Here is a 14,113-nt window from a genome sequence, read left to right on the forward strand (position 1 = left end):
GTATTATAAAGACCTATCGAAATAAATAGCACACCGTAGTTCCCAGGTTAACCTTTACAAAACGTAGTTTTCTCAATCATGTATTTGAATACAAATGCATTAAGAAAGCAGGAAGAATAATGTAGAGGCAATGACAAAGATCAAATAAACCACAAAGAAATAAATAAAATAGGAAAGAAAAGAATAAAGAATAACATGTTAAATTATCTGTTGCCTGTGAGACAGGATTAATTAGGAGAGAATGTCATGGTAAATGTAGATACTTTTAGATATTCTTATTTGAACTTATTTAAACTTTTTGTTGTGTTAAATTTCACTTGAAAATGTTTCTTCCTAGTATAGCATCTCCTATCTTTAGGCGGGAATGAGGTCATTTTTGGACTCTAACAATTTGCAAATTGACTGCAAAGGCAAAGGGGATAAACTGTTTTGCTGTAGTGGTGGAAAAAGAGTTTAAAGAAGTAGGGAGTGGGGGGACACTGTTCAAAGAGGGGTAAATAATAAAATAGTTTATTACTTATTATATATAATGTATCTTATAATAAAATGTGTTCAAATTAGAATTAAGTAAACTAATGTGAAAATGAATAATAGATGGTATGGGAACTCCACTGCAAAAAAAAAAAGTGGTCAGGGAATGGAACAGAACGGAGACCCCAGAAATCAACCCAACTCTCTACAGTCAATTAATATTGGACAAAGGGGGAAGTAACATCAAATGGAGTAAAGATAGCCTCTTTAACAAATGGTGTTGGGAGAACTGGACAGCTACGTGCAAAAAAATGAAACTTGAGCACAGACTTACACAATACACCAAAATAAATTCAAGGTGGATAAAAGACTTAAATATAAGCCATGACACTATTAAGGTCCTAGAGGAGAACATTGGCAAGAAAATCTCAGATATTTCACGCAGCAACATTTTTACTGATATGTCCCCTAGAGCAAGGAATATAAAGGAAAGAATAAACAAATGGAATCTCATCAAAACAAAAAGCTCCTGTGTGGCTAAAGAAAACAGTATTAAATTAAAAAGACAACCAACTGTATGGGAAAACATATTTGCCAATGATACCTCAGACAAAAGTTTAATCTCCAAACTATACAAAGAACTTACACCACTCCACTCTAAGAAGACACCCAACCCAATTAAAAAATGGGAAAAAGACTTGAACAAACACTTCTCCAAGGAGGACATACAGAACATTCAGAGACACATGAAGAGATGCTCAATATCGTTAGCTATCAGAGAGATGCAAATTAAAACCACAATGAGATACCACTTTACACCAGTCAGGATGGCTATCATAAACAAAGCAACAAACAACAAATGTTGGAGAGGTTGTGGGGAAAAGGGGGTCCTTAGTCCACTGTTGGTGGGATTGCAGACTGGTACAACCATTATGGAAAACAGTATGGAATTTTCTCAGAAAAATAAAAAATCGACCTGCCTTTTGACCCAGCAATTCCACTGCTGGGATTATATCCTAAGAATCCTAAAACATCAATATCAAAGAACCTATGCACCACAATGTTCATAGCAGCACAATTTACAATAGCCAAGAGTTGGAAGCAACCTAGGTGCCCATCAGTAAATGAATGGATCCAAAAATTGTGGTACATATACACAATGGAATTCTATGCTGCAGAGAGAAAGAAGGAGCTACTACCTTTTGCAACAACATGGATGGAACTGGAAAGCATTATTCTGAGTGAAATAGGTTAGGGGTTGAAAGACAAATACCATATGATCTCATCTTTAACAGGAAGCTAAACAACAAAACAAACAAGCAAGCAGGAAAAAAAAACAAAGACACTGAAATAGAGAACAAGGGGATAGTGACCAGAGGGGAGAAGGAAGGGAAGTTAAGGGGAAAAAGGGGGAGGGATTTGGAGGAACAAATAGGAAGGACACAGGGACGAGAACTAAGGGGGGTGGAAATGGGAGGGAGATGGGGAGCAAGGGGCGGGGGAGGCTGGGATGGGAAAAATAGACAAAAAACTGGACTTGAAAAATAACTAAATAAAATTTTAAAAAATAAAAAAAATTTAGGTAACATAATTTAGTTGTAAAGCCTGATTAGAAGTAAATTTTAAATTATGCTAAATTTATAAAATAATTTGTATTAGAAAGTAATAGCCAATTTTAAAGTATGAAACCATAATAAATAAAACCTCTAAATCTTACCATAAGATTTGAAAGATTAAAGCACTAAAAATTTCAGTTAGTGATTTTTTTATTAGTAACAACCTCCAGGAATCTTTTATAATCAATATATGGATAATAATATTTTGAAGGTTTGCAAAAGCACTGATATTTCAAAATAAGGATCCCCAAAAATATCTGCAGGAACATGTTAACTTGGAGCTTATATTGTGTGGACTTCTACTTTCCAAAGTAGCATAAGTGGATAAAATATAAATAGGCCACTCTGCCTTAGGTTTTCCAATTTAAACTGTCAGCTGCATTGCTTTTGGGATTAGAAAGGAAAGGACTAAAGAAGGATACATCTTCTACTGGACTGTGAAAAAGTCTAAAGTTAGAAGACAGGATAATTAGAAAAATATAATAATTGTGCCATATAAAGTATGAGCATATGTGAATTTCAGCTACATGAAACTATGGCTTAAAACTGTAAAAAATAAATCACTTTAAATGATTACATACTATTTATGAATATACATACATGAATATGATCACCCATATCAATGCCTTAAAATGTTAAGTCCTGCAGTCCTAACAGTATTGATCTTTCCAATTTTAACATATATACCATATGTGACTTAAGCCCAACATTGTATGAGTCTCTTAATTCTATTAATCATATTTCTAAAGGTAGTAAGTTACAAACTTGAAGAAAATTCCTGAGTCTCTTCTGATCTGCAATTATCATGTCTTTGTCATTATTTATGCTCCCTCCCTTCTTATCCCATGTTGTATACCACAGGACTCAAAATTAGACACTAAAAAAATATGTTCTGATTTCACTTTCATCCTAATCAAAACACATAGGACTATAAGCAATCCTAGATGACTTTATAACTCTGTAAATCACTCTAGCTATCTTTCGAATACTATGTTCTAGAATTCTAACTGACTAGACTAGAGTTTAAACTATCTCCACCCACTTCCCACTACATTATAACTTCTGTTTCTCCACCCCCAAATGAAGGTTAGGTTGATAAATGGATTTTGGAGATGAAATAAAGCCAGACATCAAATAACTTACTTGAAATCCATCTCTTACCTTCTGTACTTAACCCTGGACTTGATGTGAACTTGGCTACATCAACAATTTTTACAGCAAATTGTTGCCCAGTTTCTCTGTTGATACATCGTCGTACAACACTGAAGGGACCCCTAGAAAAAAAAGCAAAATTTAATTCATTGATTTTACTAAATTCCTATTTCTCTCCAACATCTCACTGATATTTCATCATTTACTATAGCCATAGTTTTCAAAATCAAATTTATGTATTATAATTTTGAACACATTTTTCTATAATTCATGAGGTAAGTAACTGATCATTTAAAGTTATTAATCCAGAAAAAGAAAAAATTTGCATTTCAAAATTACTTTTTAAAATTCTAAATAGCATTCTTATGTTCAAGGAAAAATAATTATTGTAATTATTCTATATATATTATCAACATCTTAAACAAAATAAGAAATTATCACTGGCAATATACATAAATTACATTTTAAACCAGAAACTTGAGTCACTCTTGACCCCTTCCTTTCATCTTATCTATCACCTTCCTAATCTTCAGTAACCAGTCCTATTGAATTTATCCCAAATATCTCTTAATCCTATCCACTTCTCTCCATGACTCATACCCTAGTCTAAACTAATACCATTTTCTACCAGAACTACCTAAAATATTTCCTATTCATACTTGCAGTGATGTTTTAAAAATGAAAATCTGGTATTATATTTCTGCTTAAAATCCCAGAGAGAGGGGGTATGTGCAATACATATTATTTAGTTAGGAACCCAAATACATAAATAATTAAGTAAAATAAGAAAAGAAAATACACTCTAATAAAACCTGGGCAAAACACGTGAACAGGCACTTCACAAAGTGAAAGCCTCACATGATTGGGTCTCCAATAACATCACCTGAGGTCAAAGAGAAAACCTTCATACTTCTCAAACTTCATTTTGGAACTGTTCTAAGCTGCCATGGGGAAGAAAATAATTTCTACTCTCAGAGTGTCACTGGTCCAGTCATTTGCTCACTTAGTCCTCTCCTCAATCTAAATTGGTGGCTCTCAAAACTGGGATGATTGATGAAATACCAATGCCCAGGCATTAAAACACACACACACACACACACACACACACACACACACACACACACACACACAATTTCCTGTGATTGATAGTTATCAAATAAGTAACTAATCTAAAGATAATCAAAAGATAGATTTCTACATTCTTGAATCAACTATTGAATAATACCAAATCCAATAGCAATATACTATAGTTTATTCAAAGGCTAGAATAGTTTCAGTCAGTAAATACACATACATATATGTATATTTTTCCCCTCCTCAGGAAAAAGAAACAGAAAAACACAAAACATCCTCATTGGCTTTATAGGCAAAAACAATATACCTGGAAGCATATGGTCAATCAGGAGATAGAGAAAGGTTCTTCATTTATCTAGGATATTTGTGATTCTGCTTGCCTTAAAGTATAAGTTTATCTTTTTTTCTTTCAATTAGAACACAAGCAAAAGAATACAGTATAACTCAGACTTAAGCATTTCTTTGAGATCATATGAATTAGTTGAGTTCACCATGACATCATCAGGACATTGATTACACTACAGCAGCAAATCTCTCTCTTGAAACAACCTAACAAAGCTAAACTGGAAAAAAAGTAAAGCAATGGTAATAATATACCTTTCAGAACTCTATAGAAATAGAACTCTATAGAACTCTATAGAAACTAGAAGCCCTCCTTAATAGTTTTGAGTGATTTTCCATAATCACTCAAAACTCTTCAAAGATTTTCCTTTGTGAGAAGACAATATAACAAAGTGAGACAGGACTTCCACAAATGTTTTCATTCTCAATCTGGATGTTTTACTTGTGATCACTTATCCTGACAACACCAAGCAATTTTAGGAAAAGCTTAATGTAATTGGTTTCTGTCCACACATAAACCCCAGGACTCATTCTATATATTTGTGTAGTGTGCTTCAATTTACTACATCTTTTTGGAAATTTACCGAGATTTGTATGTGGGATTATTCATGGTCAATGGGTCAATTTTTTACTTTTTCCCATTTGAACAAAGATGAGGAAGAAAGCCTAGCTTGTCCTCCCATTTTTTTAGCAACAGTAGAATGAAGAAAGCTAGTTCTAGAGAAGGGAGAGGAAACAAAACCCCAAACAAACAGAAATGTATTTATATATGTGGATAAATATCAAATCAAATTAATTCTTTAGGCTAATTTTATAATATGAGGCAAAAAATGATTTTATCTATGAATTACTGATGACCTGCAGAGAGATCACAATTACAGCATTTCCAAGGGTATTCTGTACCTCAAGGACATCCAGGGGATTAGCATAATTACACCAAATTTAATACATTAAAAGACACTGAAATACACTTTAAACTTTTTTGTGATTCAGTCCATCAACCAGAAACTGATAAACATTTAAATGAGTATATAATACCTATAATTTTAGCAGGATTTCATTACACTTATTTGATAGGTTAAAGAGAGGCTGACTGTGAGAAAATCTGGTTTGGTTTACCATGTTAAAAGGGGTGAGGGTACAATAAAGTATATATAAAACATGTACTGTATTAACTTATTAATTATACTTGAATGACGGTTTAAGAAATGGCAAAAATTCAGAAGGCCTAGATTTCACTCTGGCCTAAAATATTTTTTGATGCTTGAAATATCATGCTTAAATTTTTTGACTAACATATAGTTAATTCTTGAGTATTTATGTAAGCTATCATGATAAACTACTATGTTTCTCATATTTCCACTAATTCTGGCCAGGATATTATTCATAATGGAATAAGATAATTTAGGGTTTATTCAACTCTTTAAGAATACTGAATATTGATTGGGATTATGGCCCAAGGTTCTGCCTGAGGCAGGTGACTGCAGAAATCTATATTTTTAAGTAAAGGGTCAATTAAACCAAGATACATTACAAGTCAATATTGCTATAAAGTCCCACATGTTTTGAAAAGAAAGCAGCTGTGACTCTATGCAGACATGGAATAATCTCTAGTTTTCATTTATGTGAAGAAAGGTTAAGTCTAGTAAATGAACAATTCTGATAACAAAAGTAAATACATCAATAAAGCTGACTAGAATTAAAGGAAATTATGCTAAAATATAGTATGTTGGTTTCTAGGATAACAGGATAGATTTGGCACAATGCATCTAACTTACTTTCCTCCCAAACACCACTAAAATGAGACCAAGGGGGTTAAAAATTTTTTTTGAAGGACTGAGGGAACAAGAGAAGACAAGAGTAATAATCAAATCTTGGAAGCAAGAAAGCAGATGCAGTAATGGTAACAGGCTTAGCATATTTGGGAAATCTGAATTGCAAAGAGAAATTAAAGAAAGTTCAGAACCAAACCCATTTATACTGCAGAATACTAAGAAGCATTTAAATTGGTAGTGCCAGATTACTCTGGGACTGGAAGGACAGGGTGATGCTGAAATAACAAGGTTTGCATGAAATCTGTTAGAGAAGCAGTTAGAGTCCTAGAAGCCCTCCTTAACACATGCCACTGGATAAATGCTCCAACCTCATTCTCACAAAAGTCCATTCTCTAGAGAGGGTGAAACTTTAGGTCTTAGAACTGGGGACACAGGCAGCTGAGAAAGTGGGTACTATATAGCAAGCAAGGGGATTATGTGCTCACACACAAACTGAATGCAGACAGCTCCAACTCTTCTTCCCATAATAGGAGAGACATTAGAACCTAGATCTTTACCCTTCGGACAGGAGAGGAAAGATTTTCTACTAAATATCTGACCAGCCCACTAGGAAAGATCTAAAGATAATGACACCAAAATGTTCAAACCAGCCAACCAAATCATCCCCCCTTAAACCCAAAGTCAACAAGTTCTGCCAGTAAGTTCAGAGCTCTCAATCTTCTTTCAGTCCCTCTGCTGCAGCTTCCCAACCCTAGCAATTACTGAATTTGGGCTGGATATTTGTGGAAGGAATCCTGTGCCTTGCAGGATGCATAACAGGATCCCCAGCTTTTACGTAAGATGCCAGTAACATCCTCTCAACCAGTTTTTAAAAATTTATTTAATTATTGCTCAAGTACAGTTTTCTTAATTATTGCTCAAGTACAGTTTTCTGTTTTTTTTATAATTAATTTTATTTAGTTATTTTTCAAGTACAGTTTTTTATTTTTCCCATCCCAGCCTCCCCCGCCCCTTGCTCCCCACCTCCCTCCCATTTCCACCCCCCTTAGATCTCGTCCCTGTGTCCTTCCTATTTGTTCCTCCAAATCCCTCCCCTTTTTTCCCCTTAACTTCCCTTCCTTCTCCCCTCTGGTCACTATCCCCTAGTTCTCTATTTCAGTGTCTTTGTTTTTTTTTTCTGCTTGTTTGTTTGTTTTGTTGTTTAGCTTCCTGTTAAAGGTGAGATCATATGGTATTTGTCTTTCAGCACCTGGCCTATTTCACTCAGCATAATGCTTTCCAGTTCCATCCATGTTGTTGCAAATGGTAGTAGCTCCTTCTTTCTCTCTGCAGCATAGAATTCCATTGTGTATATGTACCACCATTTTTGGATCCATTCATTTACTGATGGGCACCTAGGTTGCTTCCAACTCTTGGCTATTGTAAATTGTGCTGCTATGACATTGTGGTGCATAGGTTCTTTGAAATTGATGTTTTAGGATTCTTAGGATATAATCCCAGCAGTGGAATTGCTGGGTCAATAGGCAGGTCGATTTTTATTTTTCTGAGAAAATTCCATACTGTTTTCCATAATGGTTGTACCAGTCTGCACTCCCACCAACAGTGGACTAAGGACCCCTTCTCCCCACAACCTCTCCAACATTTGTTGTTTGTTGCTTTGTTTATGATAGCCATCCTGACTGGTGTAAAGTGGTATCTCATTGTGGTTTTAATTTGCATCTCTCTGATAGCTAACGATATTGAGCATCTCTTCATGTGTCTCTGAATATTCTGTATGTCCTCCTTGGAGAAGTGTTTGTTCAAGTCCTTTTCCCATTTTCTAATTGGGTTGGGTATCTTCTTAGAGTGGAGTGGTGTAAGTTCTTTGTATATTTTGGAGATTAAACCTTTGTCTGAGGTATCATTGGCAAATATGTTTTCCCATACAGTTGGTTGTCTTTTTAATTTAATACTGTTTTCTTTAGCCACACAGGAGCTTTTTATTTTGATGAGATCCCATTTGTTTATTCTTTCCTTTACATTCCTTGCTCTAGGGGACATATCAGTAAAGAAGTTGCTGCGTGAAAAATCTGAGATTTTCTTGCCAATGTTCTCCTCTAGGACTTTAAATGTGTCATGACTTACATTTAAGTCTTTTATCCACCTTGAATTTATTTTGGTGTATTGTGTAAGTCTGTGCTCAAGTTTCATTTTTTTGCACGTAGCTGTCCAGTTCTCCCAACACTATTTGTTGAAGAGGCTATCTTTACTCCATTTGATGTTACTGCCCCCTTTGTCGAATATTAATTGACTGTAGAGAGTTGGGTTGATTTCTGGGTTCTCTATTCTGTTCCATTGGTGTATGTGCCTGTTTTTATGCCAGTACCAGGCTCTTTTGATTACAGTGGCCTTGTAATACAGTTTGATATCAGGTATTGTGATCCCCCCTACTTTGTTCTTCTTTCTCAAAAGAGCAGCTGCTATTCGGGCTCGTTTATGGTTCCATATAAATTTTTGAAGTGTTTGTTCTATGTCTGTGAAATATGCCATTGGTACTTTAATAGGTATTGCATTGAATCTGTATATTGCTCTGGGTAGTATGGACATTTTGATGATGTTAATTCTTCCAATCCATGAACAAGGTATATGTTTCCATTTGTTTGTGTCTTCCTTGATTTCATTCTTCAGTGCTGTGTAGTTTTCTGCATACAGGTTTTTTACCTCCTTAGTTAGGTTTATTCCCAGGTATTTTATTTTTCTTTTTGCTATATCAAATGGGATTTTTTCTTTACTTCTGCTTCTGCTGATTCACTGTTGGTATACAAAAATGCCTTTGATTTCTGGATATTGACTTTGTCACCAGCTATTTTGCCAAACTCACTAATTAGTTCGAGCAGTTTTTGGGTAGAGTCTATAGGATTTTCCATGTACACTATCATGTCATCTGCAAACAGTGACAGTTTTGTTTCCTCTTTTCTGATTTGGATGCCTTTTATTTCCCTTTCTTGTCTGATCACTGTGGCTAAAACTTCCAATACTATATTGAATAGAAGTGGTGAAGTGGACAACCTTGTCTTGTTCCTGATCTTACTGGACAAGGTTTTAGTTTTTGCCCATTGAGTATGATGTTGGCTGTAGGTCTCTTATATATGGCCTTTATTATATTGAGGAATGCTCCCTCTATTCCCACTTTACTAAGTGTTTTTATCATAAATGGGCGTTGTACCTTCTCAAAAGCTTTTCCACCATCTATTGATATGATCATGTGGTTTTTGTCTTTGCTTTTGTTTATATGATGTATTACATTTACTGATTTGCGAATATTGAACCATCCTTGCATCCCTGGGATGAATCCCACTTGGTCATTGTGAGTGATCTTTTTAATGTATTGCTGGATGCGGTTTGCCAATATTTTGTTGAGGATTTTAGCATCTATGTTCATGAGTGATCTTGGCCTGAAGTTTTCTTTCTTTGTTGTGTCTCTATCTGGTTTTGGAATTAAGATGATGCTGGCTTCATAAAAGGAGTTTGGGAGTCTTCCATCATTTTGGGTTTTTTTTGGAATAGTCTGTGAAAATAGGGGTTAGCTCTTCCTTAAATGCTTCGTAGAATTCTCCTATGAAACCACTGGTACAGGTCTTTTTTGTGTCAGGAGTTTTTTTATTACTGCTTCAATTTCATCTGCTGTTATTGGTGTATTCAAGCTTTCTGCTTTTATTCATTGAGTTTTGGAAGATTATATTTTTCTAGAAAATTTTCCATTTCGTCTAAGTTTTCAAGCTTCTTGGCATACAGTTTTTCATAGTAATTTCTTACAATACTTTGTATTTCTGTGATGTCAGTTGTAATCTCTCCTCTTTCATTTCTGATTGTGTTTATTTGGGCCCTCTCCTTTTCTTGATGAGCCTGCTTAAAGGCTTGTCTGTTTTGTTTATCTTTTAAAAAAACCAGCTCCTGGATTCATTGGTCCTTATAATTGTGCTTTTAGTCTCTATGTCATTCAGTTCTGCTTTGATGTTGGTTATTTCCTTCCTTCTGCTTGCTCTGGGCTATCTTTGTTGTTGTTACTCAAGTTCTTGCAGGCGTAGGGTTAGGTTGTTTGTTTGAAATGTTTCTATCTTCTTTAGGTAGGCCTGTATTGCTATGAACTTCCCTCTCAGGACTGCCTTCGCTGTGTCCCATAAGTTTTGGGTTGTTGTGAGTTCACTTAAATTTGTTTCCAGAAACTTTTTGATTTCTTGCCTAATTTCATTCTTGACCCATTTGTTAATAGCATGCTATTCAAGCTCCATAATTTTGAATGTTTTGAGTCTTTTCTCTTGGGGTTGGTTTCCAGTTTCAGTCCCTTGTGGTCAGAGAAAATGCTCAGGATGATCTCAATTTTCTTGAATTTGTTGAGGCTCCTTTTGTGTCCTATCATGTGGTCTATCTTCGAAAATGTTCCATGCGCATTTGAAAAGAATGTGTATTTAGCTTCTTTGGGATGAAGAGTTCTATATATATCAGTTAAGTCCATTTCATCTAGGGTGTTGTTCAGTTCCATATCTTTGTTGATATTTTGTTTGGAAGATCTGTCCATTTTTGACAGTGGGGTATTAAAATCCCCTAGTATAATTGTGTTGCTGTCAACATCTTTCTTGAAGTCCTCTAAGATTTTCTCTCTATATTTGGATGCTCCTGTGTTGGGTGCATATATATTTACAATGTTTATGTCTTCTTGGTGGATCCTTCCCTTGAGTATTATCAAGTGACCTTCTGGGTCTCTTGTTATGGCACTTTTTTGAAGTCTGTTTTGTCTGATGTGAGTATTGCTACCCTGGCTTTTTTTTTTCCCTGGCAGTTTGCTTGGAAAATTTCTTTCCAGCCCCTCACTTTTACTCTGTATATATTTTTTGTCCTGAGGTGGGTCTTTTGTAGGCAGCAAATGTGTGGATCATGGTTTCTTATCCATTCAGATATTCTATGTCTTTTGATTGGAGCATTTAATCCATTTACTTTTAAGGGTATTATTGATAGGTACTTGTTCATTGTCATTTTTATACCTGTGTTTCTCTTTGTCTCTCTCTTTTCCTTCCTTTCCTTAAAGCAGACCTTTTAGTATTTCTTGCAGAGCTGGTTTGGTGGAGGTGTATTCTTTTAGACTTCTTTTGTCTTGGAAGCTCTTTATTTGGCCTTCTATCTTGATTGAGAGCCTTGCTGGATAAAGTAACCTTGTTTGCGGGCCTCTGGTTTTCATTACTTGGAACATTTCTTGTCATTCTCTTCTTGCTTGAAGTATTTCCGTTGAGAAATTAGTTGCTAACCTTATTGGGGCTCCCTTTTAGGTTACTTCCTGTTTCTCCCTTGCTGCCTTTAAGATTCTCTCTTTATCTTGGAATTTTGCCATTTAATGATGATGTGTCTTGAAGTGGTTCTCTTTGGTTCCTCTTGATTGGGACTCTGTGTTTCTTGGATTTGTGCGACTTTTTCTCTCATCAAATTAGGGAAGTTTTCCATCATTACCTTTTCAAATACATTTTCTATCCCTTGCTCTTCTTCTCCTTCTGGTATCCCTATTATTAGGATATTATTATATTTCATATTGTCTTGCATTTTTCTTAATCCCTCTTCATTCTTTCTGAGCCTCTTTTCCTTTTCTTGCTCTTTCTGGATGTTTTTTTTCTACTTTGCCCTCCAACTAGCTGATCCGATATTCTGCTTCATTGATCCTGCTTTTGATTTTTTCCACTGTGTTCTTCAGCTCTGAGTTTGTATTCTTCATTTTCTCTTGGCCCTTGCTGATAGTTTCTATTTCCTTTTTCATGTTGATATAGTTTGCAGTGAGTTCATTGTGGCTCTCCTGTAGTTTCCGGTAGCTCATTGTGAGCTCTCTGAACTTCCTGATAACCAGTGCTTTGAATTCAGTATCTGATAGCTGACTTGCCTCTATTTCATCTAGCATTCCTTCTGAGGCTTCCTCCTTTCCTTTTGTTGGGGGTTGTTTCTTGGTCTTCCCATTGTTTGTGAGACTCTTCTTGTTAGCTTCAGCTTCTTAAATTGATTTCTTGTGGCTTCTTGGATTTATGGTGTGCACTTCTGTCATATAATACCTGTGAGATTCAGTGGTTTAGTCTCCTTGATCTCTCTAGATCGCTGGTATTGGGCTGTCCTTATTATTGGCTCTGAGTTTGTCTTTGGGTTTTTGTTGTTGCTGAGCCTTTTTTTGTGGGTCCTTCCCACCAGCTGGTGAACTGATGGTCCCCTCTGTCCCCTACCCATTTTAATTTGCTGTGCTGGTGAGGGTAGGTTGCATTGAAGCTAGTTCTTCTGCATATACAGGGTTTTGAAGATTCTTTTTTGCTCTTGTTCAGTTGTTTGTCCTGGGAAGTTTCTCTGCTGTTTAGTTGTATTTCCAGGTAGGTGGTGGGTGGAGGTTTGTGTGGTTTCTACTCCCTCTTTCACTTTCCTCTGTTCTTTTCTGTTGGTGGTTCCTTTGTTGTTGGTTTCCTCTTTCTTTGGGTATCATGTTCTTTTCTGCTTCCACCCATTCTTTTTTTTTTGTGATTGGTTGGAGGGGAAGGCAAAATGGTTTATGACAGCAGGAGAGTATTCTATTGTATTTACAGTAGCAGCCAGTAGAGCAGAGATAGGCATTCCCCCAACTATACAGAGGGACAACCGTAATCTTCAACCAACCTAGGCAGTTTTCAGAAAGGGTGGAAGGATAATAAGGCTCTTGTTGGGGAGGGAAGGTTTGTGAGTTGGATCTAGAAAGCAGTGAGTTTGAGGGAGGTCAGATTCTGAGGTAAGGTGAGAATAAAGGATGATAAATAGGTCTAGTGTGAGAGAGAATAGAGTTAACCAATATAGTATTATAGTTCAGGCAACAATGTAGTGGGCTAAGATCTGGGCGGGGGTGTTTTGTAGTATTTACAACAGCATGCAACGACTAATATTTACAATAATATTAGAGGAACAATCATGACAGAACCTATGATATACTAAGATTAAGGAGCATTGGACTTTCAATAGTTTGCTAACTGGGTAAGGGGAAGTAAAGGACAGTAAATTAGCAATACACTATGATTGAGGGGACAGGGGAAACCTATTAAGTGATACAATATATCTAGCCAAGGCAAAGAACACTATACAGAAAGAGGAGGAATACAAAGATACCATTAAAATAAAATATGTAAGAATAATGAAAAAATACAAATATGCAGTAACTTGTAGTTTTTCTGCTATAGCAAAGTGAATTTTGTCTCTCTGTCTCTACTGTTGGGATGCCCCCTCTCTGAGTCCAACTCTGGTCTTTTCACCGTTCCAAGTCTTTTGTCTCACTTGGGGCAGGGGTTGGGGGGGTGAAAAGAAAGAAAAAAAGGCAGCAGAAGGGAGGAAAAAGTGGTAGGTTTGGAAAGAAAGGAAGAAAGAATAAAACAAGAAAGAAGAAGAGAGAGGGTAAAAGTACTGAAAGATAAAACAATAATAGCGTTAAAAAATAAAAGATTATTTTAAAAAAATCTCTTGTTGGTTTCCAGCTGGTCAAGCCTTTTCTTCTGGTCACTCTAGCTGCAGCAGTCTGAGGGTCGATTAGTGCTGCCTTTCTCCCTTCTCAGTGAACTTAGCCGGTCTCATGATTGCTCTCCCAAGATCCTCTACTCAGCGCCCCACTGAGAGTACACTTTCCCCAGGATTCACCATCCTGGCCTGGGGTGTGGACGTGTG

The 14,113-nt window shown here is 36.0% G+C and overlaps 1 protein-coding gene across 9 annotated transcripts in view; it reads right to left on the reverse strand.

The window, feature by feature from the left end:
- The window catches only part of CASK (calcium/calmodulin dependent serine protein kinase), a 490,261-nt gene that overhangs the window by 382,430 nt on the left and 93,718 nt on the right, over positions 1-14,113 (reverse strand). For 5 of the 9 annotated variants that reach the window (XM_037165406.2, XM_037165442.2, XM_037165426.2 and 2 more), the window contains one exon: positions 3,249-3,361. In XM_037165406.2, the coding sequence (XP_037021301.1) occupies positions 3,249-3,361 (113 nt within the window). Of the gene's footprint in view, positions 1-3,230; positions 3,362-14,113 lie in introns of all 9 variants that reach the window. The other 4 variants (XM_037165398.2, XM_037165435.2, XM_037165423.2 and 1 more) reach the window with 1 other exon arrangement.

This window comes from Artibeus jamaicensis, unplaced genomic scaffold (genome assembly GCF_021234435.1).
Source record: "Artibeus jamaicensis isolate MK-2021 breed Jamaican fruit bat unplaced genomic scaffold, CSHL_Jam_final contig_60, whole genome shotgun sequence".
Lineage (NCBI taxonomy): Eukaryota > Metazoa > Chordata > Mammalia > Chiroptera > Phyllostomidae > Artibeus > Artibeus jamaicensis.